This window comes from Vombatus ursinus, unplaced genomic scaffold, assembly GCF_900497805.2.
Source record: "Vombatus ursinus unplaced genomic scaffold, bare-nosed wombat genome assembly UNPS02014973.1, whole genome shotgun sequence".
Classification (NCBI taxonomy): Eukaryota; Metazoa; Chordata; class Mammalia; order Diprotodontia; family Vombatidae; genus Vombatus; species Vombatus ursinus.
The window spans coordinates 8,881,876-8,907,181 of NW_020954751.1; the positions used below are offsets into that span (position 1 = coordinate 8,881,876).

General features: G+C 38.8%; 1 protein-coding gene across 1 annotated transcript in view; it reads right to left on the reverse strand.

Moving 5' to 3' along the window:
- Nucleotides 1-25,306, reverse strand: part of ADCY8 (adenylate cyclase 8) — a 361,242-nt gene that overhangs the window by 207,902 nt on the left and 128,034 nt on the right. Inside the window, exons 3-4 of the mRNA XM_027845527.1 lie at nt 13,524-13,654; nt 5,255-5,366 (exon numbers count right to left, since the gene is read on the reverse strand). Coding sequence (XP_027701328.1) covers nt 5,255-5,366; nt 13,524-13,654 — 243 coding nt within the window. The remainder of the gene's footprint in view (nt 1-5,254; nt 5,367-13,523; nt 13,655-25,306) is intronic.

Consider the following 25,306-nt stretch of genomic DNA (forward strand, 5'->3'; position numbering starts at 1 on the left):
CAAATGCCCACAAAATGGAGAAGATCTATGGACATTTCTATAACATACTGCTTTCTCCATCAACACAGAAGTGGAACTAGCACAATTTGAATATAATATCATGATTCCTGATGTGCTGCATGAGAGGGCAGAAATAGCATTAAAGGAAAAAAAAAGATGAGAAGTGTAGCTGGACTAGACCAAGCATCTACAAAAATGGTCCATCTTAGAGGTTATGTAATTTTGAGGGGATTGGGAGTGGAGCCTTACAATATTAAAAAAATAAAGTCAAATGCTTGTAAGAATAAAGGACCTTATTAATATCAAATTTTCCATAAGGAAAGATCAAGAACTACCAGATCATATGTCTACTTTTCCATTTCTATGAATTCCTTATGAGATAATCTGCAGATGTATCTAGAGCATCCTTTTGCAAGTGATGCTCTATGGTAGCAGATCTCTTTGATTATATCAGTTGATTGAAAAGTACAGCAAATATAAGATCCCATTGTAGTTCTTGTTTGTCGACTAAAAAAATTTTGATTCAGTAGATCAACGTTTTGTCACCTTCACCAACAGAGAACAGAATCAAAGAAGAGATTAAAGGCTCTTCACCAACAAAATGCTTCCAGTGCATATGTAAATATAGTCCTAGTGACACCTTAGGAACTACATAAAAATCACATAAGATTCCTTGGAAGAAGGACAACAAAAATAGCTTTGTTCCCTAATCCTCTGATTATCACTGTAAAGCAAGGCTTAAAAGAGTGAGATGTGTACTTGCCTAGTGTACAGATCACTGCTGCGAATTACCTGCAGCAAAGAGTTTAAAGTGAAAAGGGATAGTGTGGGACAGTGAGAGGCCTCTGCCCTGCACCAGAGGAAAGAGACAATATTCTTTGCTTTTGCTGAGCTGTGCAAGGTAATTCAGCCTTTTGTCCCCCAGGGTTTGTACTGTAGTTCATTTCCTTGACACAGAAATAACAACAGATCCAATTACACATTTGTACTTTTAGTCATCAGTGCTCTAATAAATTTTATATATATATATATATATATATATATACACACACCACACACATATGAATATACACATATGTGTATAGGTAGGAATAATAATACGTATGTGTATTATATGTGTATACACATGTGATTATATACACAAGGGCAATTAGGTGACGTAGTGGATGGAGTGCTGGCTCTGGAGTTAGGAGGCCCTGAGTTCAAATCTGGCCTCAGACACTTAACTAACTTTGTGACTCTGGGCAAGTCACTTAAACCTATTTGCCTCAGTTCCTCATCTGTAAAATAAGCTGGAGAAGGAAAGAGCAAACCATTCCAATATCTTTGCCAAGAAAACCCCAAATGGGGTCGTGGAGAGTCAGACATGACTGAAATGGCTCAACAACAATAATAAATATATACATTATGCGTGTATGTATGTACACACACATACACACACACATACACACCTACACACAACTGATCCTATCCAAAATGAGCCATGACTGACTGGCTTACCAAGTCCATTCCCCAGGAGGCACATAGCTTATGCATACCCATAACAACATACTTTACAAAGCTTCTATGGGCAGAAAAGCATATAAATTTGTTCATTCTCTGCCCCTTTAAAAGGGCTCCACTTCTAAGGTAGCCTTTCCTCTTTTTACCACAACATTTTGGTGGGCTTGGACATCGTACTGAGCAGAAGGGAGTGTTCTGGTATTACATGGAGTATCCACATGGGAGCCCATATCTACGTGGTTCTTCAGGTCCTCGTTATTATATCTACACATACGGTTTTACTCTACAGCGTAAAGTTTTGTACAGTGAAGCTACTTATAAATTCAGAAATATAGCAAGCAAGTAAAAGTGTTACAATGTAGAAACATAAGCATATGTCAATATTTGTAAACATATGATTCCATTAATAAAGAGTCTATATGGCCCAGACTTGTCCTTGGAGGCAAGATGCTTAGGGTTCAAGTCTCGCTTCTGACATGTCTTGGCCAAGTTACCCTGGGCAAGTCACTTTGCCCCTCAGTGCTCTAGGCAAATCTCTAAGACTATAACCTACAGAGAAGGTGCTGACCTGTATTGGTAGAGGGACTTTGCTCATCTGAGCGTTCCCTATAGCAATGAAATACCAGATGCAGTCTTTGTCTCTATTTTATTAATACAGACCTTTTTTATCCCCATTTAAGGTCTCTCATATAGGAGCATTGTTCTTATAGTTTTACCATATATATGACCCCAATTCATGACTGACTCAGTAGTGACTCATCTGGATTATAATTTGTGCCAAATTATAACCCAAAAGATATCAATGAAAAGCTTAAAAGAACAGTCTATCCAGGGATTATTATAGCCTCTTATTCAAATGGTATCTAGGATGGACAAAACTTATAAAATGTTCCAAGTCACTTAGAACTGGACTGATACATACGTACATACATACATACATATACACATGCATTATGTATATGTATATGTATATGTAAATATGCATACATATGTACTTGGAGATAGCAAGGTATTTTTTAAAAGATATTCCTGCATGTGGATTAGTTTGTGTTAATTGAAGCAAGTCCCAGGACATTAAAAAGTCTTCCAGGTGAGTTCCACAATCACTCAAAATAGTTTGGCTTAACTATTCACATAAGAAGACCTAAGTAGATAAATCATTCCTATACAGGGGTGGGGAACTTGCAGCCTACAAGGCCACATGTGGCCTCAAGGCTGCAGGTTCCCCACCCCTGAATGCTGTATATTTGGTTGGACAGTCTGTAGAGTTAGTATATCAGCACATATATTTTGAACAGACACTATAAAAGGATATTGAACTAAGCACATAGTTGATAATAAGATAGACTGAGAGAAAATTGTACACTGACTTTACTGACCCACAGGCAAAGGACCATTTAAACAAAAATTTTGTGATATTTGTATGTGAGTTGTGGGATGCCATCATGCCCTCAAAAATCAATATTGTGGGTTACCCAAAGGGCAATGGAGGGTGGCTCCATGGCCATTAGTCAGACCACAACATATTACCAATGAAAAACTACATAAGAGAAGTGTCATAAATGGTACAATCAGAAAGACATCTGATCAGAAAAGGAAGTGGGCTGATCACATATCAAGAGAAGAGGATAACAGGTGGGCAGTGCATCATGCACTTCCTTGGGATCCATAAAATGTCAAGAGATCTAGAGAGACTCTGAATAGGTGATTAATCAGCAAATATTGCACAGGATGAAATGGCATATCAAATTGCAAAACTGGAGGGAATCCCGCATCAATTAATTCACAGATTTATTTAATCATCAAAGAATTAAATAATCTACTAGGCCCTTTTTTTTTTCCAACAAGAATTTACTGAGTGCAGAGCATAATACTATTTGTTCTGTGCTTCTGGAATCTGAGCAACTGAAGAACCTGAGAAGTCTCTATAGAATAAAAACAAACAAACTTTTTATTAAGTACCTAGTCTTTGGAAAAGGTTAGGTTCAAGCCCTTAAGGCTTGGCCTAGGGATGAACCAGATGCCCCTTGCAGGGGATCAATGAAACTTTTAAGAGTAGAGAAATAGTGGAACCTGCCATGTTCCCTCTACTCATCCATTTTCAATTTAATTTAGTTCAAATCAAGAAACATTTCTTATGTGCATACTATGTGCCAGGAACTGTGCCAGGCAATGTAGATGCACAGATAAAGACAAATAAAAAATCCCAGGTCCTGCTCTCAAATAAGTTACATTCTATTGGGCAAAATAACATGTAAAAGTACAAGGAAATTTTGGTAATGGGAAAATATCAACAATTGAGGAGATCAAGAAAGGTCTTATGAGAAGGTGAAATGAGCTGAGTATTGAAAAGAGCTAGGAATTCCAAGAGGTAGAGATAAGGATGCAGAATATCTAAAATATAAAAGGACATCTTGTGCAAAAGTGTGGAGGTGGGAGAGGGAATTCTGTGTGCAGGGAAGAACAGTAAGTAGACTGGTTTGGCTAGAATATAGAGATTGTGAAGGGAAGCAATATAAAACCAATCAGCAAAGTTAGATTGGAACCAGAATGTGAAATTCTTTAAATGCCCAAAAAAGGAGCTTGCATTTTATCCAGGAAGCAACAGGAAGAAGTGGCATGGTCTATACTACCCTTTATCCTGCAGCTTGAATCACAAAATGGAAGCTCCTTCTGATTTTTTAGGTCAGAATTCCAATGTGACGTCAAAGTGAATTAGTTCTTAAATAAGGCAAATATTGAGAAATTTTATGTGTTTGATTGGTTTTGCCTAAGCACTGTACCATACCAGCAGAAATCACTTTGTGAAAGAAAATGTACAATGAAGCATTAGAAGGTTCATTGGGTCTGTCCTATAGAACAGACCACATTAGAGGCAAAACTGTTTCATAAAGAGATATTATTGAAGTTGTAATAGATATATTCCCTTGGATGTAGACATGAATAGATTTCCCTTAAATTTCACTCTACTCTAACACACAAGGTGTTGTTATAAGGTTCCAGTGTATTTTCTGTGATCTTACAACATGGAATCTAGGTTTTCAGTGCTAAAGAGAATGAACTCATCCATGCCAGAATGGAATCAACAGTGGTTCTAGGGTCAGAAGACCTGTGTTCAAATTATGACTCACCTTGTTACTTGTGTGACTGGGAAAGTCATGATTCCTTCTATCAACCACCCTTTGAGACTATTTTGAACCTAACAAGCTGTAAAATGAAGCTAGGGTGTTCTGGCCTCCAAAATAGATATTTAAAAATTGATGGGGCTCAAAAGAGTGGATGATTCAGTCATGATTATAGAAAAATCCAGTGGATTAAATATGTCCTTGAGAAAATGCAGTTTCATGCCAGATGGCAGAATTTGGCTTGTAGACTGCACCCAGTAATCACTGAATAAAGCCTCTTTCCTGACCTTTGGTATAGATGGCAGTAAGCCACATGCATAGTGAAATAATGGTGGGGGAGGTGAACTGACTGAAATGACTCCTGGATGGCCTCCTGCCTGGAGCTGACTGTCATTGAACCAGCTGCCTATAAAAGGGCAAAAAGTAGACAGCAAACCTAACAAGGGTCATTAACTAACTAACATCAATCCAGCAGAAAGATTGGAGAGTCTCCTGTCAATGCTCAGAGGATGGAAGGCAGACAGATAACACCATCAGTGATGGCAGCCAAAATCCTTCTCCTTCCTAATTAAGCATGCAACCTCATACTCCTTCTAAAGATGGAGAGGGAATTAAATTCAACTCACATGGGCCAGTCGATCAAATCTGGCAAAGAGTTCATTCAACATCCTGACCAGCTCCTGTGCTGACAAGGTCGTGGAAAGGTTGGTAAATCCTTTAACATCTGCAAAAAGGATACTAAACACAAAAGGGAAAGGGGGTGGTGGTGAGAAGAAAACATATTAATATTTTAATTCATCCTGGGAGACATATCAACACCATGTAAACAAACAAAGCATTTGTGGGTTTTAGATCTTAGCTCTGCATTGCTGAGGAAGCCAAGGGGGAATGAATGAATTGGCCAGGATTTAAACCAGGTCTAATTCAGGAGGAGGCCAATTCACAAGCTCAGGAAGTGGAAATGAATGCTGAAAGCTCCCATTCTTGTTGCTGCCAGAGGGTTTGTGAGCTGTTTCTAAGACTCACCAGTTCTGTTACAAAAGTAAGTTCTTTAAAAAAAATATTTTGAGGGGCAGCTAGGTGGCGCAGCAGATAGAGCACCGGCCCTGAAGTCAGGAGGACCTGAATTCAAATTCGACCTCAGACCAAACACTTGACACACTTACTAGCTGTGTGACCCTGGGCAAGTCACTTAACCCCAATTGCCTAAAACAAACAAACAAAAAATATTTTGGAGGGACTCACAGTGAAATTTTAACCAAGTTATGTAACTCTAGCTTTTTGGGTTAGCAATTTCCAAACCATGGTTTCCCTATGGCCATCTTCTTCCTATTGGAAGTTGGCCTCTGACCCTAGGATTGGATAGGTGAAGCCTTATCTTTGCATGGGGACCTTAAGTCAGGTCCCCATGCAGTTCCTGACCATTTCCAAATCAGTCTATCTGGCACATAGCAACTTTCCACCCTCCTCCACTTTACAATTCTAACATCCGTGTTAGAATGTAAGTTCCTTAAGGGAAGGGATGGTCTTGCTTGCTTGCCCATATTTGTATCCCCAGGGCTTAGCACAGTGCCTGACACATGCTCCAAGAATGTTTTTTCATTTGTTAATTTATTCAGTCAGCATACAGTAAAAGATAGAATAATGGTTCACATTTTTGTAGGATAATAAGATTAACGAATTTTAGAACTAGAAGAGATTTTTGAGATCATGTAGGATTGAGATTCTTAGCCTTTTTTTTTTTCATATCATGGACCCCTTTGGCACCCTGGTGAAGCCTATGGACCTCTTCTCAAAATAATGTTTTTAAATAATTGAAAAGAATGCTAAATTTCAGTTAGCAGTTAGTAAAAATAAAAATGTAATCTTGTTTCCAATGGTAAGTTTATGAACCAACTGAAATCAAGGTTAAGAACCCCTGATCTAGAAGAATTCTCTTAATTAATGTGACTAGAAGATCACCCATCACATTGGCTGTATCCTATGGGGAAGATCTGCAAAAAAGATGAGGCAGAAATTGAATGGGTATGGATTATATTGGTAGAGGAAATATCCTCATTGAGAAGATCATGGATTTACTAAAGCCCTGAAGTTAATATACTCTACTGTGTGGCATGACCATGTGAAGGTGATGGTATATTACAACACCATGATAAATTTAAATCAAATAGTATTTATTAAGGATCTATTATATGCCACCCACTCTCCTAAGTGCTTGAGATACAAAGAAAGAGAAAAAACAGTCCCCTGTTCTCAAGAAACTTACAGAGTAGTGTGAGAGATAACATAAATAACTCCATACAAGCAAGATATAGATTGTATAAATTGGCAACAATGAAAAGAGGGAAGAAACTGTATTTAAGGGGGATCAGGAAAAGCTTCTATAGGAGATAGGACTTCTTTCAAATGAAGGAATCCAGGGAAGCCTGGAAGCAGAGATGAGGAGGAAGAGAATTCCAGGCCAGTGAAAACACTATGAGTTGGGAGATGGAATATGTTGTGCAAGGAATAACAAGGAGGTCAGTGTCCCTGGATAACATAGCATGTGGAGGTAAACAAGGTATAAGAATCCTGTAAAGGTAGAAAGGGGTAGGGTTAGGAAGGGCTTTGAGTGACAAATAGAAGGTTTTATATTTAATCCTGGGGGTGATAAAGAGCCACTGGAGTAGGGGTAGTGGTGGTATGATCAGCACTGTACTTTAAGAAGATTAATTTGATAGCTAAGTGGAAGATGGTTTATAATGGGGAAAGATTTCTGTCTGGGAGATCAACCAATAGGCTATCACAATACTCCAGGGGTGAGGTGCTGAGGGCCTGCAGAAGGTAGTAACAGTGTCAGAAGATAGAAGAAGAGTATTATGAATGTAAAATTAACAAGATGGCAACATATGAGATGTGAGAGGTGAGAGTGAGTCATTGAGGATAATACCTAAGTTGTGAGTGTAGGTGCCTGGGAAGATTGTGGTGACCTCAATAGTAATAGAGAAGATTAGAAGAGAGGAGGGTTTAGGGGTTAAGATAATAAGTTCTGTCTTAGACATGTTGAGTTTAAGATGTCTACAGGTTATCCGATCTGAGATGTCAGATAGGTAGTTGGAGATGCTAGTGTGTAAGTTAGGAGAGGGGTTAGACTTGGACAATAGATCCGAGAATCATTGGCATAGAGATGATACTTGATTCAATGGTAGCTGATAAAGTTATCAAGTAAAATAGTATAGAGGGAGAAGTGAAGAAGGCCTAGCACAGAGCCCTGGAGGGCATTCACCACCATTAACTGGATGAAGATCCAGCAAAGGAGACAGAACCAATATAGGGTAGTGTCATAGAATCCTAGAGAGAAGAGAGTATCAGGGAAAAGAGGGTAATTAACAGTGTCAAAAACTGCAGAAAAGTCAAGAAGAATGAAGACTGAGAAGGGCCATTGGATCTGGTGATGAATAGATCACTAGAAACTTTGGGGAGGGAAGTTTTACTTGAGTAATAACGTTGGAAGCCAGATTGTAGAGAGTTAAGAAGAGTAAGAGGAAAGGAATCAGAGACATAGACTTTTGGGTTTTCTTAAGTAATTTAGCTACAAAAGGGAGTAGATATGTGGGAGCTGGATAACACAAATGGACAATCAAGTAAGAGTTTGGTTTTGTTTTTGTCTTTTTTTTTTAAACATGGGGGAGACATGGGAATATTTATAGGCCATAGAGAAGCAGCCCCGTAGACAGGGAGAGATAAATGAGAAAGCAAATACGATAGAGGGGACAATCTGCTGGAGTAGACAGGATAGAAGCGTACATATGTAGAAGGGTTAGCCTTGGCAAGAGGAAGGGCCACCATTTCATTTAATCAGGGGTTGGTTAGGAGATAGTGGCAAAAGACATCTGAGAGATGTGAGATGAAGAGGAGGAGACAACAGAGAGTTCTTGTGGAATAGTTTGGTTTTTTTCTGGTAAATATGAGACAACATTCTCAGTTGAGTGGGTAGGGGGAAGAGAAGCCAGGGGAGGTTTGAGAAGGTATTAAAAGATTTTGAAAAATGACTATAGGAAGAAGGATAGTTAATTGATAAAGGATTGTCTCACTGTAATGAGAACTCAGTTGAGAAATGTGACATAAATCTGCAGTGGACTCTGTCAGTCAACATGGTTTTATCATTTTTTTTCCAGATTGATTCAACTGTGTATGAGTAAGAGCTAAGGCAGCAGAAGCTGGGAGTGGTCCAAAGTTGGAGTTTGTCATGGAAAGATATTTGATAGGATAAAATGACAAAAATGATTTGAGAAAAGAGAACAGTTTAGTGTTGAACTGGTTTTCCAAGGTGTCAAGATGGGCAGGAGAAGAGAATATAGCTAGTGTAAAGAGGCCTGAAAAAGAACTGAGGGGTCAAGAGACTGGAGGTCACAATGAAGATGAAGAATAGAATTTGAGATAGCAAGGAGAGGTGGAATGAAAATGAATTATAATTAGATAAAGGAATTTCGGAGTTCAGGAACATGTAAGTGGAGCATTTGTTGGTGATTGCAAGATCAAGGATATGTTACTAGGTGGGATGGAGGTCATGGGAAATGAGTAAATTGAGGAACTGAAAGGTTAGGGTGTTTGAGGCAGTATTCAAATGTATGTTGAAGTCCTCTAGTATGAGGGCAGGCTTTGGAGAAGAAAGATTAAAAATCAAGTACTGAACAACTGTGGAAAGAAGAGGAATGTCTTGAAGGTCATTATACAACAGCTACCAGAATTTTGAATGGGTAATAAATATGATAGCTTAGGTGACACAGTGGATAAAGTGCTGGCCTTGGAGTCAGAAGGACCTGAGTTCAAATCTGGTCTCCAACACTAGCTGTGTGGCTCTGGGCAAGTCATTTAACCCTGTTTGCCTCAGTTTCCTCATCTGTAAAATGAGTTGGAGAAGGAAATGACAAACCACTCCAGTATCTTTGTCAAGAAAAATCCAAATGGGGTCATGAAGAGTTAGACATGACTGATCAACTAAACAGTAACAAAAACTAAATATAGATTGAGTGAACCTTAAAGGAGGGGATGATAAAGGAGTGATGGTAGTAGAGGGAAAGCCTGCAAATATCATTGGGGAGCAAGTCATAGTCCAACACCCTCACCTTAGCCAGTGAGTTGGGGAGGAAGAATTGAAAGTACTATCAGTGCTGGAAAGAGTGGCAAGGAAGGCTGTGCCATCGGGAGGGAGATAGGTCTCAGTGAGAACCAGAAGACAGAAGGAGTAGAAAAGGAAAAGATTTAAGATGAAAATAAGTGTGTTGCCTATAGAGTAGACATTAAGAGATTACAGTGTGAGGGCTGCGTAGCCTTAGAGGGAGGCATTATAGAGGGGCAGGGGTTGGATTGAGATGCATGAGAATAGGGAAGTGGGCAGGCAGTGATTAGCATAAATGATTTAGAGAAGATTTGCAAATAGTGATACAAAGCAAATTAAAAAGAATCAGCCAAGACAACTACATACACAAGGACTACAAATATTAATAAGAAAATAATGCTGAAAGACCTCAGAATTCTAATCAATCCCATGACTCAGTAAAGAGGTGTGGACTACAGATAAAGAATGAGGCATATGTTGTCACACATAATCACTCTGTCTGTTGGTCTTTGCTACAAAGAAAAGTTCTGTGGGGGAATGCTGAGAAATGACAGCAATGTAAAGACAGTGTAGTTCACTGTTTATTTTTTAAAACAACCATACAAGAATTTATACCTCCAAATGAGAGTTATTCTTTCAAAAAAAAAATGAGGTATGGATGCAGATATGTATGTTTTGTAAGGACAGCAACCAATAATGATCAAAAGGAAAATAAGTTTTAATACATTCATTATTCTCATTCTCTGCCTGAGTCAGAAGTCACAGGACAGAGACAGAGAGATAGAAAGAGATGGTGGGGAGGGGATAGGAAGGGGAAGCAAACATTCCAACAGAGACAAAGATAGACAAACAGAAAGACAGGGAGACAGAACTGGTGAAAAGGACAGACGTTTTAAATGTTAATGGAGAAATAAAGAAAATGAACACGTGGGAAAAAGTTACTAAAATCACTCCGTGTTTGCAAATAATCCCAATTTAGAGGTTGAAATTCTAGCCAATAAAGAATACAAAATTACACTGTTAGACGGAGCTGGAAGAAGTTTTTAGAGAAGCCACACCCTTCATCTAATCCATGTCTGGGGTCTTTCAGTTGAATAGAATGAAAAAGAGAAAGGCAGAATGGAATAAGTTTAACTCACAATGTTCCATGTGGAAATGGATAGAGTTGACTCTGAAGGCAGGAAAACATGAGTTCAAATGCCTGGAATGTACTCTATCTTCATCTTTGCCTGTCAGAACTATCTTCCTTCAAGGAAAAGCTCAGGTGCCATCTCCTTCATGAAGCCTTATATTCTGGCTCTGTGATCCTGGGTAATTTACCCTCCAGGTGCTCTAGGCAAATCTGAAGAAGGTGTCAAGCTGTAGTAAGTAGAGGGAGTTTTCCCATGTGGGAGTTCCTTATACCAATGAAATCACTTGCCTATTCCTTATTCCTATTCTTATTTTGCGAAGTAGTGCTCTTCCTTCAATGGAAGGTATTTTCAGCAGAGGCCAAGTGACCTATATATAGTGGGTGTTCATTTACTAAGTATAAGGCTAAATCAAAGGCCCCATTCCCTTCCAACTTTAAAATTCCACACCCTATAATCAGGGACTTGTCCAAGGTCATAGAATCAGAGACTCTCACAGTTGGAAGGAATCTCACAGGTCACCTAGTCCAACTCATAACTGATCACTCTGTAACAAGTTTGATAACTGGTCATTGTGCCTTCTTTTAAAGATCTCCAGGAATGGGGAACCAATCAATTTCCAAAGCAGCCCACTTCACTTTTGAATTGGTCCAATTGTTGGAAAGTGTTTTCCTGATAAAGAAACCTCAAATTTGTCCTTAGGCAACTTCTGTGAAGTTACCATTCCAGCAGCAATGCCAGAAAGTTGAATATTCTCTCTATTACAGAGAGCTGCCTTCTCTTCTATGAAAATCATCTCTATCCATTTCATTTAGATGCAAAATGGAGGTGAAAGAATGAATACAATTAAATTAATAAACGTAGAATCGGGAGCCTAATGTTTAAATGGTATCAATGTGAATTTTTTAAAAAAGGAGAAAATAAGACATAAGAGAAAAGAAAGAGTAGTATCACGGAAAAGAAACATGAGGAGAGCTAATTTAAACAATTTTGTACCACTGGACTTGTTTTGAGGATTGTGGAGAGAGAGGTTCAGCAGTGATTCTAGGTTGGCTCCCAGAATTGGGTTGAGAGACCAGGCTCATTAACTATAGAGGACACAGTCGTATTTTTAACACCAAACAGCCTTCAAGTGGGAAGAAACTGCTACACAGCACTTGTTGATTTCAGCTCCTCAATACCTAAAGATGCCACTGACATTCACTGATGCCATAAATAGAAGGGGAGAGACTGGTTACAAGCAGCTTGGGTTCTGTGTGGATTGTTCTACCTTAGAAACAGCTCCCATCACTGAGGAAGCTGAAAAATGTAGGGCAGTAAACTAAATTTTAATCTAGTGTGATGTGAACTTCTGCAAAAGGAACTCAATCACAGAGAACTCAGTTTAGAGATTAAAAGCAAGAAGTGCTGAATAGCTTCAGCTGTGCAGGAACAAGGGGAGCTCCAGAAATGGATGATCAGGGAAAAGAAATTGGTATTTATGAAACCCAGTTCTCCTGAGGTATTGATGTGTGCATTCCTTTGAAATTGGGGAGAGGGTTGTTATTATTATTGCTATTATCAACATCAGCATCTTCATTGTTATTATATGCTTCTCACGGCATCAAGTACTTTTTTTTTTCATTTCCTCAAAAATAATCCTTTGAGTTATCACCTTCTCTGGATCCACTCATCATTGACCATATCCATCCGCAGTACATGCATTTGTGGAGTGTCAACTGAGGCAGCTAGGTGGTGTAGTGGATAGAGTGCATCCAAGTTTGGATTCAGTCAAAGGGCCATACTTGAGGACCTAGAGGGCCACATGTGGCCGTGAGGACGAGGTTTCCCCACCCCTAGTGCCTGGACTTATTGACTGAGTAACAGACTAATGTTCCCTTCACCATTTTCATAAAATGTGAAGGTGACCAACCCTACCAAAGTGGAGAGAGGTCTTAAGTCAATTTAACAAATGTGAAGCAACATAGTATAGTGGATAGAGTCAGGAAGATCTGGGTTCAAGTCTACCCTCTATCACAAACCAGTTGTATTAGTATGGACAAGCCATGGAATCACTCAGTACCCCCAGACACCTCTCTGACTTTAAGTCACAGATGAACTTCTTATCTGCATGTATGGAGGGAGTTTCCACTGATGTAGACTTACATATGTATACAAGTACATGTGCACATACATACATGTGTGAACATCTGCATGTATATGTAAACAAAAATGGTCAGTTCATGATTCAACCTAGGAATATCAAGACCCCAAGTGAATTCCTAATTAAAGAACTAAGAAAGCAACTGAAAGGGTCCCTGACATCAATCATAGGCAGAGGTCATTAAACAGCATTAAAAAATTTCAAGTTTATGTACATGTGAATATGTAAAAATAGTTGACATTTATATAGCCCTTTTAAGTTTTTGTAAAATGCTTTGTATGCATGATCTCATTTGAACCTTATAATAACCTTGTGAGATATTTATTATTTCTATTTTACAGATGAGAAATTCATGGCTCAGAGAAGAGTGGTTGGGGCCACAAGGCTAGTAAATGTCTGAAGAAGGACTTGATCCCAGATCTTTTTGATTTCAAGACCAGTACCCCACTAACTACTCTACAACTGCTTTTCCCCAAACATCTACCTGTATGTATATCCATGTGCATGTGTCCATTGCTCACCTGACATTCTCATAGCGATGGATGTAGATCTTGTGGAACTGGTGCTGCAAATGCTCATCTTCCACATTGGTCATATCATTGATCATCTCTAGGACAACAAACCGAGGCAGTACAGAAAGTACCAGTCGTTCCTGAAACAAAGCAAGAGACGAAAGTTGGGCTAATTAGACCATGGTTGCCTCAATTCTCTTGGCCAAAGCTCTCAGATGACAGGTGAGCTAAACTCATCCTATCCAATCCAAAAAGCAAATAATAATTACATACCATGTGCTAGGCACTGTGTTAGATCATGGGAACACAAAATAAAACATCCTTTTCCCCTGAAGAACTTATAGCCTATGGGAGGATGCAATATGTGAAAAGATAAATACTTAAGGATCTGAGGAAGAGGGAAAGACCTTTAACAACCAGGAGGATCAGGAAAGTCTCCCTTTAAAGGGTGACATACAAGCTAAAGTCAATGATGTATTCCTTATTAGTGAAGGAAAGTTATTCCTTGGGCAAAAAGCTAAAACCTTTATTGAGAGAACCACTGCTTGTTGTTGTTCGGTCGTTTCAGACTCTCTGTGACCCCATTTTGGGGTTATCTTGGCAAAGATACTGGAGTGGTTTGCCGTCTTCTTCTCCAGTTCATTTTATAGATGAAGAAAGTGAGGTTACTTGCCACAGTCACACAGCTAGTAAGTGTCTGAGGCTAGATTGGAACTCATGAAGATGAGTCTTCCTGACTCCAGGCCCAGAGCTCTATCCATGGTGCCATCTAACTGCCTGAGGGAGCCATAAGGGATACTAAGTGTCCTCCACATCAAACTCATGTAGCACGTTGAGGAAGGTATAAATAAAATCTTTGATCAATGACATATCTATTGCTTAGGAACTGAGCAACAATGTCCTTCACTCTAGCATGTTGTTGATCATAAATAAAGTAGTTCTTGAACTTTATTCAAAGGTTTCATTGGTCAAATTACCCTTGAAATATTGTACTTAGAGCCAGAAGCCTGACACAAGCCTCTCACTTGGACTATTCTAATAGCGTCTCATTTGTTCTCCCAGACTCAAGCTTCTCTCCATTCCAGTCTACCTTCTTCACATCTGGCAAAATGATTTTACTAAAGTGCAAGTCTGATCATGTCATTACTTCTCCTCTTAATAAACTCCAGTGACTCCCTATTGCTTTTTGAACTTAATATAAATGCTCTTCTGCTTGACATTTATACCACTTTAAGACCTGACCTTTTAACAGTACCAGTTCTCAAGCTATACTATGAAGCATTAATTATCAAAACTATTTGGAATTAGTTAAAAGATAGATCAATCAGTAAAATAGATTAGGCATACAACATACAGGAAAAAAATGAACCTAGCAGCCTAGGAACACAATGACTGGAGATAGGTTTCATTAGCTATTAAAAACTGATGGGGATGGCGGAGTAAAAGCAGTGACTTTCTTGAGCTCTCCCCCAAACCCCTCCAAATACCTATAAAAAATGACTCTAAACAAATTCTAAAGCAGCGGAACCCACAAAAAGACAGACTGAAACAAATTTTCAGCCAAAGACAGCCTGGATGGTTGATTGGAAAGGTATATCGCGCCGGGCTGGGAGAGGAGCACAGTTTGGTGTGGGCGCGCAGGCCTCAGCGACCATGCAGCAGGCCTCAGCAATCCTGGAGCAGGCCTCAGAGGACTGAATCACAGGCAGCTGTGGCATTTTCTAGAATTCTCAACCCAGGAATGCCAAAGACAACTTACAAGGTCAGTGGGAAAAGTCTGTTTCTACGGTGCTGAGAGAAAAGCACAGTGGGGTTCCAGCCCTGGGACAGTGGCTGCCTCCTGAGCTTCTGGCCCACAGACTGAGGGGGAATCCAGTGGCTGATCAGAGGGGGGATTGCAGGGATCTCTCTGCTGGTGCAGGATTCTTTGCCCGTGCTTTGATCTGGGTCACAGTTCTGGGTGGTGATCTTGGGGCAAGGAGGAGTGCTGGTGTGGTGGAGCTTGTAGTGGCTGTGGAGAGGAAACCCTCCTCACCTTTCCAAGACAGAAAAGAGTGCTCATAGACCAGAGCACAGGCCAGGAAAGGAGTAAACACCTCACCCTTGATCATAGCACCTTGGAAGAACTGAAAATTTACAGGTCCCTAGAAGTATCTCTGAAAACAGCTGCACAAAACCCCTGAAGCTTGGGACAGTACATTCTCCACACTGGAAACAGACTCCTACCTTAACAAACAGTTTATAACTCAAGTAATTGACTGAGATCATGAGCAAGCAGCGCAAAAAGAGTCAGACTACATTGTCTTACTTTGGTGACAAAGAAGATCAAAACATACAACTAGAAGAAGACAATGAAGCCAAAGCTCCTACATCCAAAGCTTCCAAGAAAAATATGAATGGGTCCCAGGCCATGGAAGAGCTCAAAAAGAATTTTGAGAAGCAAGTAAGAGAAGTAGAGGAAAAACTGAGCATGATGCTAAAGGGGACCCAAAAAATATTGAAGAAAATAACACCTTAAAAAACAGCCTAACCCAAATGGCAAAAGAGGTCCAAAAAGCCAACGAGGAGAAGAATGCCCTAAAAAGCAAAATTGATCAAATGGAAAAGGAAGTCCAAAAGCTTACTGAAGAAAATACTTCCTTAAAAATTAGAATGGAGAAATTGGAAGCTAGTGACAATTTGAGAAATCAAGGCACTGTAACACTAATCCAAAGGAATGAAAAAATAGAAGAGAATGTGAAATATCTCATTGGAAAAACAACTGACCTGGAAAATAGATCCAGGAAAGAGAGAACTTAAAAATTATTGGACTATCTGAAAAACATGATCAAAAAAAGAGCCTAGACATCATCTTTCAAGAAATTATCAAGGAAAACTACCCTGATATTTTAGAACCAAAGGGCAAAATAGAAATTGAAAGAATCCACTGATCACCTCCTGAAAGAGATCCCCAAAGGAAAACTCCTAGGAATGCTGTAGCCAAATTCCAGAATTCCCAGGTCAAGGAGAAGATAGATATTGCAAGCAGCCAGAAGAAAACAATTCAAGTATTGTGGAAACATAATCAGGATAACACAAGATTTAGCAGCTTCTACATGAAGGGTCTGGAAGTCAGGGAATATGATATTCCGGAGGGCAAAGGAGATAGGACTACAACCTAGAATCACCTACCTAACAAAACTGAGTATAATCCTTCAGGGTGAAAAATGGTCGTTCAGTGAAATAGGGGACTTTCAAGCATTCCTGTGGAAAAGACCTGAGCTGAATATAAAATTTGACCTTCAAATACAAGACTCAAGTGAAACATGGAAGAGGTAAACAGGAAAGAGAAATCATAAGAGACTTATTAAGGTTGAACTGTTTACCTTCCTGCAGGGAAAGATGCTATTTGTAACTCATGAGTCCTTTGTCAGTATTAGGGTAGTGGGAGGGAAAAAATTATATCTGTGTATAGATAGATAGAGGGCACAGGGTGAGTTGAAGATGAAGGGGTGATATCTGGAAAATAAAATTAAGGGGTGAGAGAGGATTACACTGGGAGGAGAAAGGGAGAAGTAGAATGAGGTAAATTATCTCACATGAAACAGACAAGAAAAGGCTTTTGCAGTGGAGGGGAAATGGGGAAAGGTGAGAGGGAATGAGTGAATCTTATTCTCATAGGATTTGGCTTAAGGAGGGAATAACATACACAATGGGGTATGGAAATTTATCTTACCCTACAGGAAAATAAGGGGGGAAGGGGACAAGAGAGCAGGGGGTTGATAGAGGGGAGGGCAGATTGGGGAAGGGGACAATCAAAAGCAAACACTTCTGAGGAGGGACAGGGTCAAAAGAGAGAATAGAATAAATGGGGGGTAGGATAGAATGAAGGGAAATATACTTAGTTTTTCACAACAGGACTACAATGGAAGTGTTTTGCATAACTACACATCTATAACCTGTACTGAGATGCTTGCCTTTTCAATGAGGGTGAGTAGGGAGGGAGGAAAGAAGAAAATTTGTAACCCAAAGTTTTAAAAACACATGTTAAAAATAGAAAAATAAAATAAAATTTAAAAATACAAAAAAAAAACTGATGGGAAAATTGGATAGCAGTATTGAAGAAATTAGTTATACCCAAACACCTCACACCTATTACCAAGATAAATTCCAAATGGATATGTGACCTAGGCAAGAGGTCCCAAAATGTATCATAAAAGATAAATTCTATATTTTTGGTTATATAAAAATAAAAGTTTTTTTATTTTTTTTTTTAAGACAAATCAAATACAGGTAGGATTAGAAGAGAAATAATTAGCTAAGGAAAATAATCTTTGCAGAAAGTTTCTCTGATAAAGGTCTCATTTGCAAAGATATATAAGGAACTTATGTAAATTTATAAGAATTAGAGCCATTACAGAATTTATAGATTGAGGTAATGAGGTGACATTGTGGGTAGAGTGCTGGACCTAGAGTTGAGAAGACTTGGGTATAAATGAGGCCTCAGATACACAGCTGTGTGACCTTGGGCAAGTCACTTAGATTCTCAAGTAGTTCAGTTTCCTCATCTATAAAAATGACTATTGTAATAGCCCATTCTACCATGCAAGGTTGTTGTGAGGATCAAATTAGATAATTGTAAAGCATTTTGCAAACCTTAAAATTCTATATAGATGCTAGCTATTGTAATGATTATTATTGAAAAAATGTTCTAAGAATATAAATAGGCAGTACTCAGGGCAATAAACTCAGGCTATCTATAGCCACATGAAAAAATGCTTCAAATAACTAAAATTACAGAAATATAAATAAGCAATTATAAGTTTACACCTCATACACATCAGATTGGAAACTGACAAAAAGAAAAGAAAATGACAAATGTTGGAGGGGCTTTAGGCAAACAGAAATACTAATGTATTTTTGGTGGCGCTCTGAACTGCTCCAGGCATTCTGGCAAGCAATGTGGAATTATATACAAAAAGTTACTAAATAAGTTCATGCCCTCTGACCTTTGACCAAGTCATTCCATTGGATGGTCTATACCCAAAAGGGATAGAAAGAGGAAAAGGTTCTCTCTTCTTCCCTCCCTTTCTTCTGATTGTCCTACACACATGATACTCCTCCTACCTCTGTGCCTTTGTACTGCCCATGCCTGGGACACACTCCCTCTTCACCTCCGCCTCTTGGACTTTCTGGCTTACATGATTTTAATTAGAGCTAGTACTCAAATCCAAAATGCCTGACTCAAGAGTCCTTTTCATATCAATGCTGCCACTGGAAATGCTTAGCCTCAAGGAGAAAAAATTCAATAGACTCCTTTGTTTGGCATTTAAAACCCCCCACAACCTGGCATCAACATATCTTTCCAGCATTATTAAACACTTTTCCCCTTCCCACATTCTACAATCCCATTAGATCGGCTCTTTTGCTCTTTGTCTAATGCAATGTTCCATTAACTGTCTCGATGTTTTGCACGTTATCCCCCATTCCTGCTGGGAATGCATTTCCTCCACATCTCTGCTTCTTAGAATTCCTACTTTCCTTCAAAGCTCAGCTCCTGTGTCACTTCTTATGGGAAGCCAGTCTTGTTCTCCTCAGCTGCAAGTGCTTCCCCTTAACCTCCACATTGCTTTTGTAATCATTTCATATATATTTTCCATATATTTATATGCTGTCTCACCCTTTAGAATGAAAGCTTGAAGGTAGAGAGAGTTGCTTTGTATTTCTGGTATCTATCCTAGATCTGACACGTTTATATTTTTGAATTGACCAATTGCTGTCTTCAAATACTGGAGTGACTGGGCTGTATTGCAGATGAATGACTAGATCTATTTTTTAAAGTTTGAGAAGCAAGAACACAATGCAGTAGAAAAAACTCTTTGGCAAACAAATTGGAAAGACCTAAGAACTCTGTAATTATAAACAGAGATTCCAGAGCACCAATGCTGAAGCATAATACCCCCCCTTGACAGAGAAGTAAAGGACTAAATAAGCAGAGTGATTCACACATTTTTGAACATGGCCAATGAGGGAATTTATTTTTGCTTGACAATGCATATTTGATACCAGTGTTATGTTTTTCTATTTGTTTTCCAAGTGGTGAGGTGGAAAAGACAGAAAGGAAATGCTTGCTAATTGAAAAATACTAATCTACTCTCATCAATGCAATTATCCACTATAACTCTAAAGGACTCATGATGAAAAAATGCTGTTAGCCGCCAAATAATGAACTATTGAACTCAGATTGCAATTTTTTTTTTAAATCCAAAGTCTTTTTCGTTTGTTTATTTTATTTATTTATTTATTGGTGAGGTGATTGGGGTTAAGTGACTTGCCCAGAATCACACAGCTAGGAAATATTATGTGTCTGAGGCCAGATTTGAACTCAGGTCCTCCTGAATTCAGGGCCATTGCTCTATCCACTGCACCACCTATCTGCTCCTCAGATTGCAAATTTAAGCATTTTTCTTGTTCCTCCCATCCCCAGGACATGGCTAACACAAAAATATTTTGCATGACTTCATATGTATAATGGGTATCATTTCTTGCCTTCTCAATGGGTGAGAGAGGGGGTAGAGGGAAGAAGAAAATTTTGAACTGAAAGTAAAATTAAAAAAGAAAAATATTAATTTTTTTAAAGAAAGAATTCTGAATTTGGGGTTGAGGACATCAATCAGAAGCCTAGTTCTGCAATTTACTACTTATATGATCCTTAACATCTCTAGGATGCATTTTATCCAACTATGAAATTATAAAAGGGAGGAATTTTATTAGATAACCTCTAAGGTCCTTTCCAGCTCTAAAAATCTTGAAAGTTACAAGTATTCAGATTTGGACTAGTTGTAAGAAAAAACATCCTAAAATTAATAGATTATCTTGTCAAGTAGTGTGATTCTTTTTCCTGGGGATATTCAAGTAGAGTTTAGATGATCATTTGCATAGTATACTGGTTGTTGTTCAATCCTTTCAGTTGTGTTTGACTCTTTGTGACCCCATTCAGGGTTTTCTTAGCAAAGATACTGGAGTGGTTTTGCCATTTCCTTCTCCAACTCTCTTTGTCTCTCTCTGTCTCTGTCTGTCTGACTCTGCCTCTGTCTCTGTCTTTCTCTCTGTCTCTGTCTCTCTCTCTCCCCAACCCTTCTAACAAATGAGGAACTGAGACAAACAAAGTTAAGTAACTTGCCCAGGGTCACACAACTAGCAACTCTGAGGCCAGATTTGAACTCAGGAAGTTGAGTCTTCCTGACTTCAGGCCTGGTACTCCATCCATGGTGCCTCCTCGCTGCCCTGGACCACTGGTGTCAAACTCAAACAGAAATGGGATCCACTGATCCTTACGTAAGGATCCTTGTAGACCACAAGTTGACTTTATTTCCCAATTACATTTTAATCTGGTTTGAGCCGCACTAGGGAACATTGCAGGCTTCATGTCATGTGTTTGACACTTCTGGTGGGAAGGACAAGGAGAAGAGATTCCTTTCTTGGTCAGATGATTAAAGTTCCGTCCAACTCTAGGACTCTATTCTCCTAATTGGTTTTGCATACAGTATTTAATTTAATCCTTCCAATACCTCTGTTAGGTAAATAGCGCAAGTATAATTATCTGTTCAACAGATGATAATGGGACTCAGAGAGATTAAAAAACTTGCCAACGGTAGTGGGGCTGGGGCTATAATGCAGATCTTCTGACCCCAAGTCCAAAGTACATTTCATAACACCATTCCTTTTCTCTGTATGCTACCCTAAAAAGTAGTCCCATATCATGGACTCAGGATGATTTACTATTTTATAATAAATAGTAGTACTTGTCAAGATCTCTGATATGCTCTACTATCATAACAAAATTATTTTAATGGAGAGAGGGCTAGAATGTAGTGACTTAGGGACACTGAATCTTCTTTGAGGAACTATAGAAAATAAAATAAGACCTAGTTTTGGTCCTTTTATTGTTTTCAAAGATGGACAACATACTTTTTACTCCAGGATCTTTGCCAAGAAAACCTCATGGACAGTATTGGTATGCTGTGGTCTACAAGATCATGAAGAGTCAGACACGATTGAACTACTAAATAACAACAGTCTGGATCCTTTTACTTTTTTCAAAGATCGACAACATACTTTCTTTCCTACTTCTTCCCTTCTCCAGGTTAAGCATATTCAATTCTTCAGGGGGTTCCCATATGGACTAATTCTCAGTCTTCCTATAAAGCCAGTTTTACTCCTTACCATGAAAGAGAATGGGCCTGTTTTAGATTTTGAGCAAATAGTAGATAGCTTTTGTTGATTAAGCTGCACAGGGATTTTTGGCCAAGTGTGTTAGATTAGATCACTTCTGGGGTCCCTTTATGTTCTGATAGTCTACCTTCCTGTATTCCTAAGACTTTATTTTTATTCTAAAGCAAGGACATTGTCTTCTATTCACTTTTTATTATCCCTTCCTGATGCTTATCCCCATCTCTATCCCCAAGGTTTCCATATGAAGTAGACACTCATTAAATGCTTATTATCTAATTAAAGTTGTAGGCTAAAATTGGAGAGAGAAAGCTCTGAGTTGGGCAGAAGGGAAAACAACAATAATGGAATGAGAATATTAAAATGCTTCTGAGGGAAAATGAAACCAAGGCCTTTATCCTGGAAGATCCTTTAGAAAAAAGGATAGAAAACTAGTTGTCTAAAGTTGGGTTATGTATATATAGTCATGCCCAGTGGCAAAGGAAGGACTAGTGTAGATGACCTTCTAGTTTCTGTGTAGCCCAATATGAATCTTTTGCTACTTGCTACCTTTGGCACCTTGAATGGGCCTTAGTTTTCCTGTCTGTATAATGAGGGTTTTGGAATAGATGCCCTCTAAAGATCCTTCCATTTCCAAATCTAAAATCTTATGACCAAGGACCCTTCATATTCCATGATGTTCTCATAATCCAAGATCTCCTAAGATTATTTATTGGGGTTTTTTCCTACAAAGATCAAACTTGCATTCTTGTATGCCTAATGCAATCATTCTCTCTATCTCTCAATCTCTCTCTCTCTTTCTCTCTCTGTCTCTATCTCTGTCTCTCCATATATACATACATAAAAAATAAAGGGGCAGCTAGATGACTCAGTGGATAAAGCTCCGGCCTTGGAGTCAGGAGGACCTGAGTTCAAATCTGGCCTCAGACACTTGACGCTTACTAGCTGTGTGACCCTGGGCAAGTCACTTAACCCTAATTGCCTAACCAAAAAAACAAAAAAAAAAAAAGAAAAAGAAAATTCTATTTTAGATACTTACTAGTTGTATGACCTTGGTATTTCATTTACTTGTTTGTCTCAGTTTTCTCAACCGTAACTCACCCTCTAGGGTTGTTATGAGTCTAAAATGAGATAATATTTGTTAAAGTGCTTATGACAATGCCTGGAATATAGTTAAGTGCCATATAAATGCTAGTCATTGTTGATTTAGCTGTTATAATTATTATTAAACTTTACTTGGTAATCATCCTCTACCATCTGAGGCAGAACAGAAAACTAACACTTGGGGGGAGCCAAGGCAGGCTTCAAAGAGGAGGTGATACTTGAGTTTTGAAAGAATAATATTACTTCCTTTTTCAGCTGCACAATATTGATCTTTTCCCTTATCTTCAACCCTGGTCCTTCTGAAAAATATACTCTGGAGTATATTTTACCTCCTCCATCAATATTGCCCAATTAGTAACTGATGAGAAAAGGCATCATAGAATCTTATTAGAGCTACAAGAAACATTTGAAATCAGTCTGTAATCCCTGGCTCCTTCAAAGCTCAATAATGACCCAAGAAAGCCTTTCCCAGTCCTCTTGGTTGTTAGTGAACTCTTTCCCCTGCCCCATTACTTCTTTTCTTGTCTTTCTTTCTTTCTTTTTTTTTTTTAATAGATTCCATATTGACTTATCTGTGTTCTTATGGTTCTTCTTTCCCCCCCGATAGAATGTGAGCTCCTAGAGAACAGGGGCTACTGTTGTTGTTTGTATTCTCAGGATTAGCACAGTGTCTAGCATTCAGCAAGTGTTTTATAAATGCCTGCTGAATTGAATTGAAACTAATCTAAGGCCTCAGTTTCCCAAATAAGCAAACTAAAATCTAGAGAGTGAAATCACTTGTCCAAAGTCATGGGTCTAACTAGTGGCAGACGTTCTTAAAATGATACTTCAAACATTTATACAACTTTGTGGGCTTTGGTTTAAAAGTCTAGCCCTATAGAGCAGGGGTCCAACAAATTATCTTAAAATTTTATTAAAAAAAACAAACAAAATTTTAAAACAAAAATAAAATAAAAACCTTAGCCTGTAGCCCAAAAATCTGTCTTAAATTCTTTATTCTTTGATAAATGTATTAATATAAATGGTTTCTTCTGCAATCAAATTTATCTTAAACAAAACAAAACAAAACAACTCATTTAAAACCATTCTGAGACAGGGTCTCTAGCAGATTGTCCAAGAGGTCCATGACACACCAAAAAAGCTAAGAACCTCTAGTTTAGAATTCCCAGGATGGAAACTTCTCTACCAATTATAGTTTTAAAGAGGCCCCTGGGATGCTGAGAAATTAAGTGACTTAGTCTAGAATCAACTAGCCAACATATATACAGTTGAGAAAACTGAGACAAACAAGTAAATGAATTACCAAGGTCACACAACTAGTAAGTATCTGAAATAGAATTTTATTTTATTTTTCATAAATGTATATATGGTGATACTTGAACTTCCCATTTGATTGTAAGCACTTCCCCATTAGATCATAAATTTCTTGAGGGCAGAACAATCTTTTGCCTCTTTTTTGTGTTCTCAGTGCTTAGCAGAGTGCTAGGGCACATAGTAGGCTCTTGATAAATGTTTATTGGTCGTTACTGATTCAATTTCCAGACTCAAGGCCTATCTTTATGAAGTTGCTTCCCCATAGCAATGGTACCATTGGATAGACTTTCTGACTCAGAGTCCATTTCTGTCCATTCTGCCCTAACTCCCTTTGCTATCTCTCTATATCCATCTTTAATTTGTAGTCTTAGAGAGCTGCTGGAGGGCACTGAGAGGTCAAATGATTTACCCAAAATTACACAGCCAGTGTGTGTCAAAGGTGAGACTTACATCCATGTCCTTTTGACTCTGAGGTCAGCTCTCTGGCTACCTTGCCTAGTTGTGCTCATCTGTATATAAAATTTATCCAGACACATATTTCCATTTTTCAGAAAAGAGCTTCCACCTACTAATACAAATTGGCAACTGTTCTTCAGTCTAAGACAGGGGTCTTAAGTCTAAGACAGAGGTATGGAACCTGTGGTCTTGAGATCACATGTGGCCCTCTAGGTCCTCAAGAATGGCCCTTTCAGGTGCCATTACCTGTGTACAGGTTCAGGTTCTGTACCCCACTCCACCCTAAGAGTTTTAGGGCTGCACTTGAGGACCCAGAGGGCCACATGTGACCTCTAGGCTACAGGTCTCATACCACCCCACCCTTAGACCTTCTCCTGAGCCACTGAGGGACTTAGTGACTTGCCCAGCAATTACAAACCAGTATGTGTGAAAGGTTGGACTTGAACCCAGGTTTTTCTGACTCCAGGTTAGCTCTCTATCCACTATACAAAACTGTCCCTATTTTTATGAAAATGTTTCTTCACAATATCACATTCATTGCACAGGCAGGGCAGATATTGCCATCCCTATTACTGAAATACAGAGAAAGAGGCTAGTCACAGTCAAAGCCAAGATTCAAACCCAAGTCATAGGAACATAGAATTATAACCATAAGGAAGGCACCCTAGAGTTGATCTCTATCTAACCTGACTTCTTCTCCCCCATTT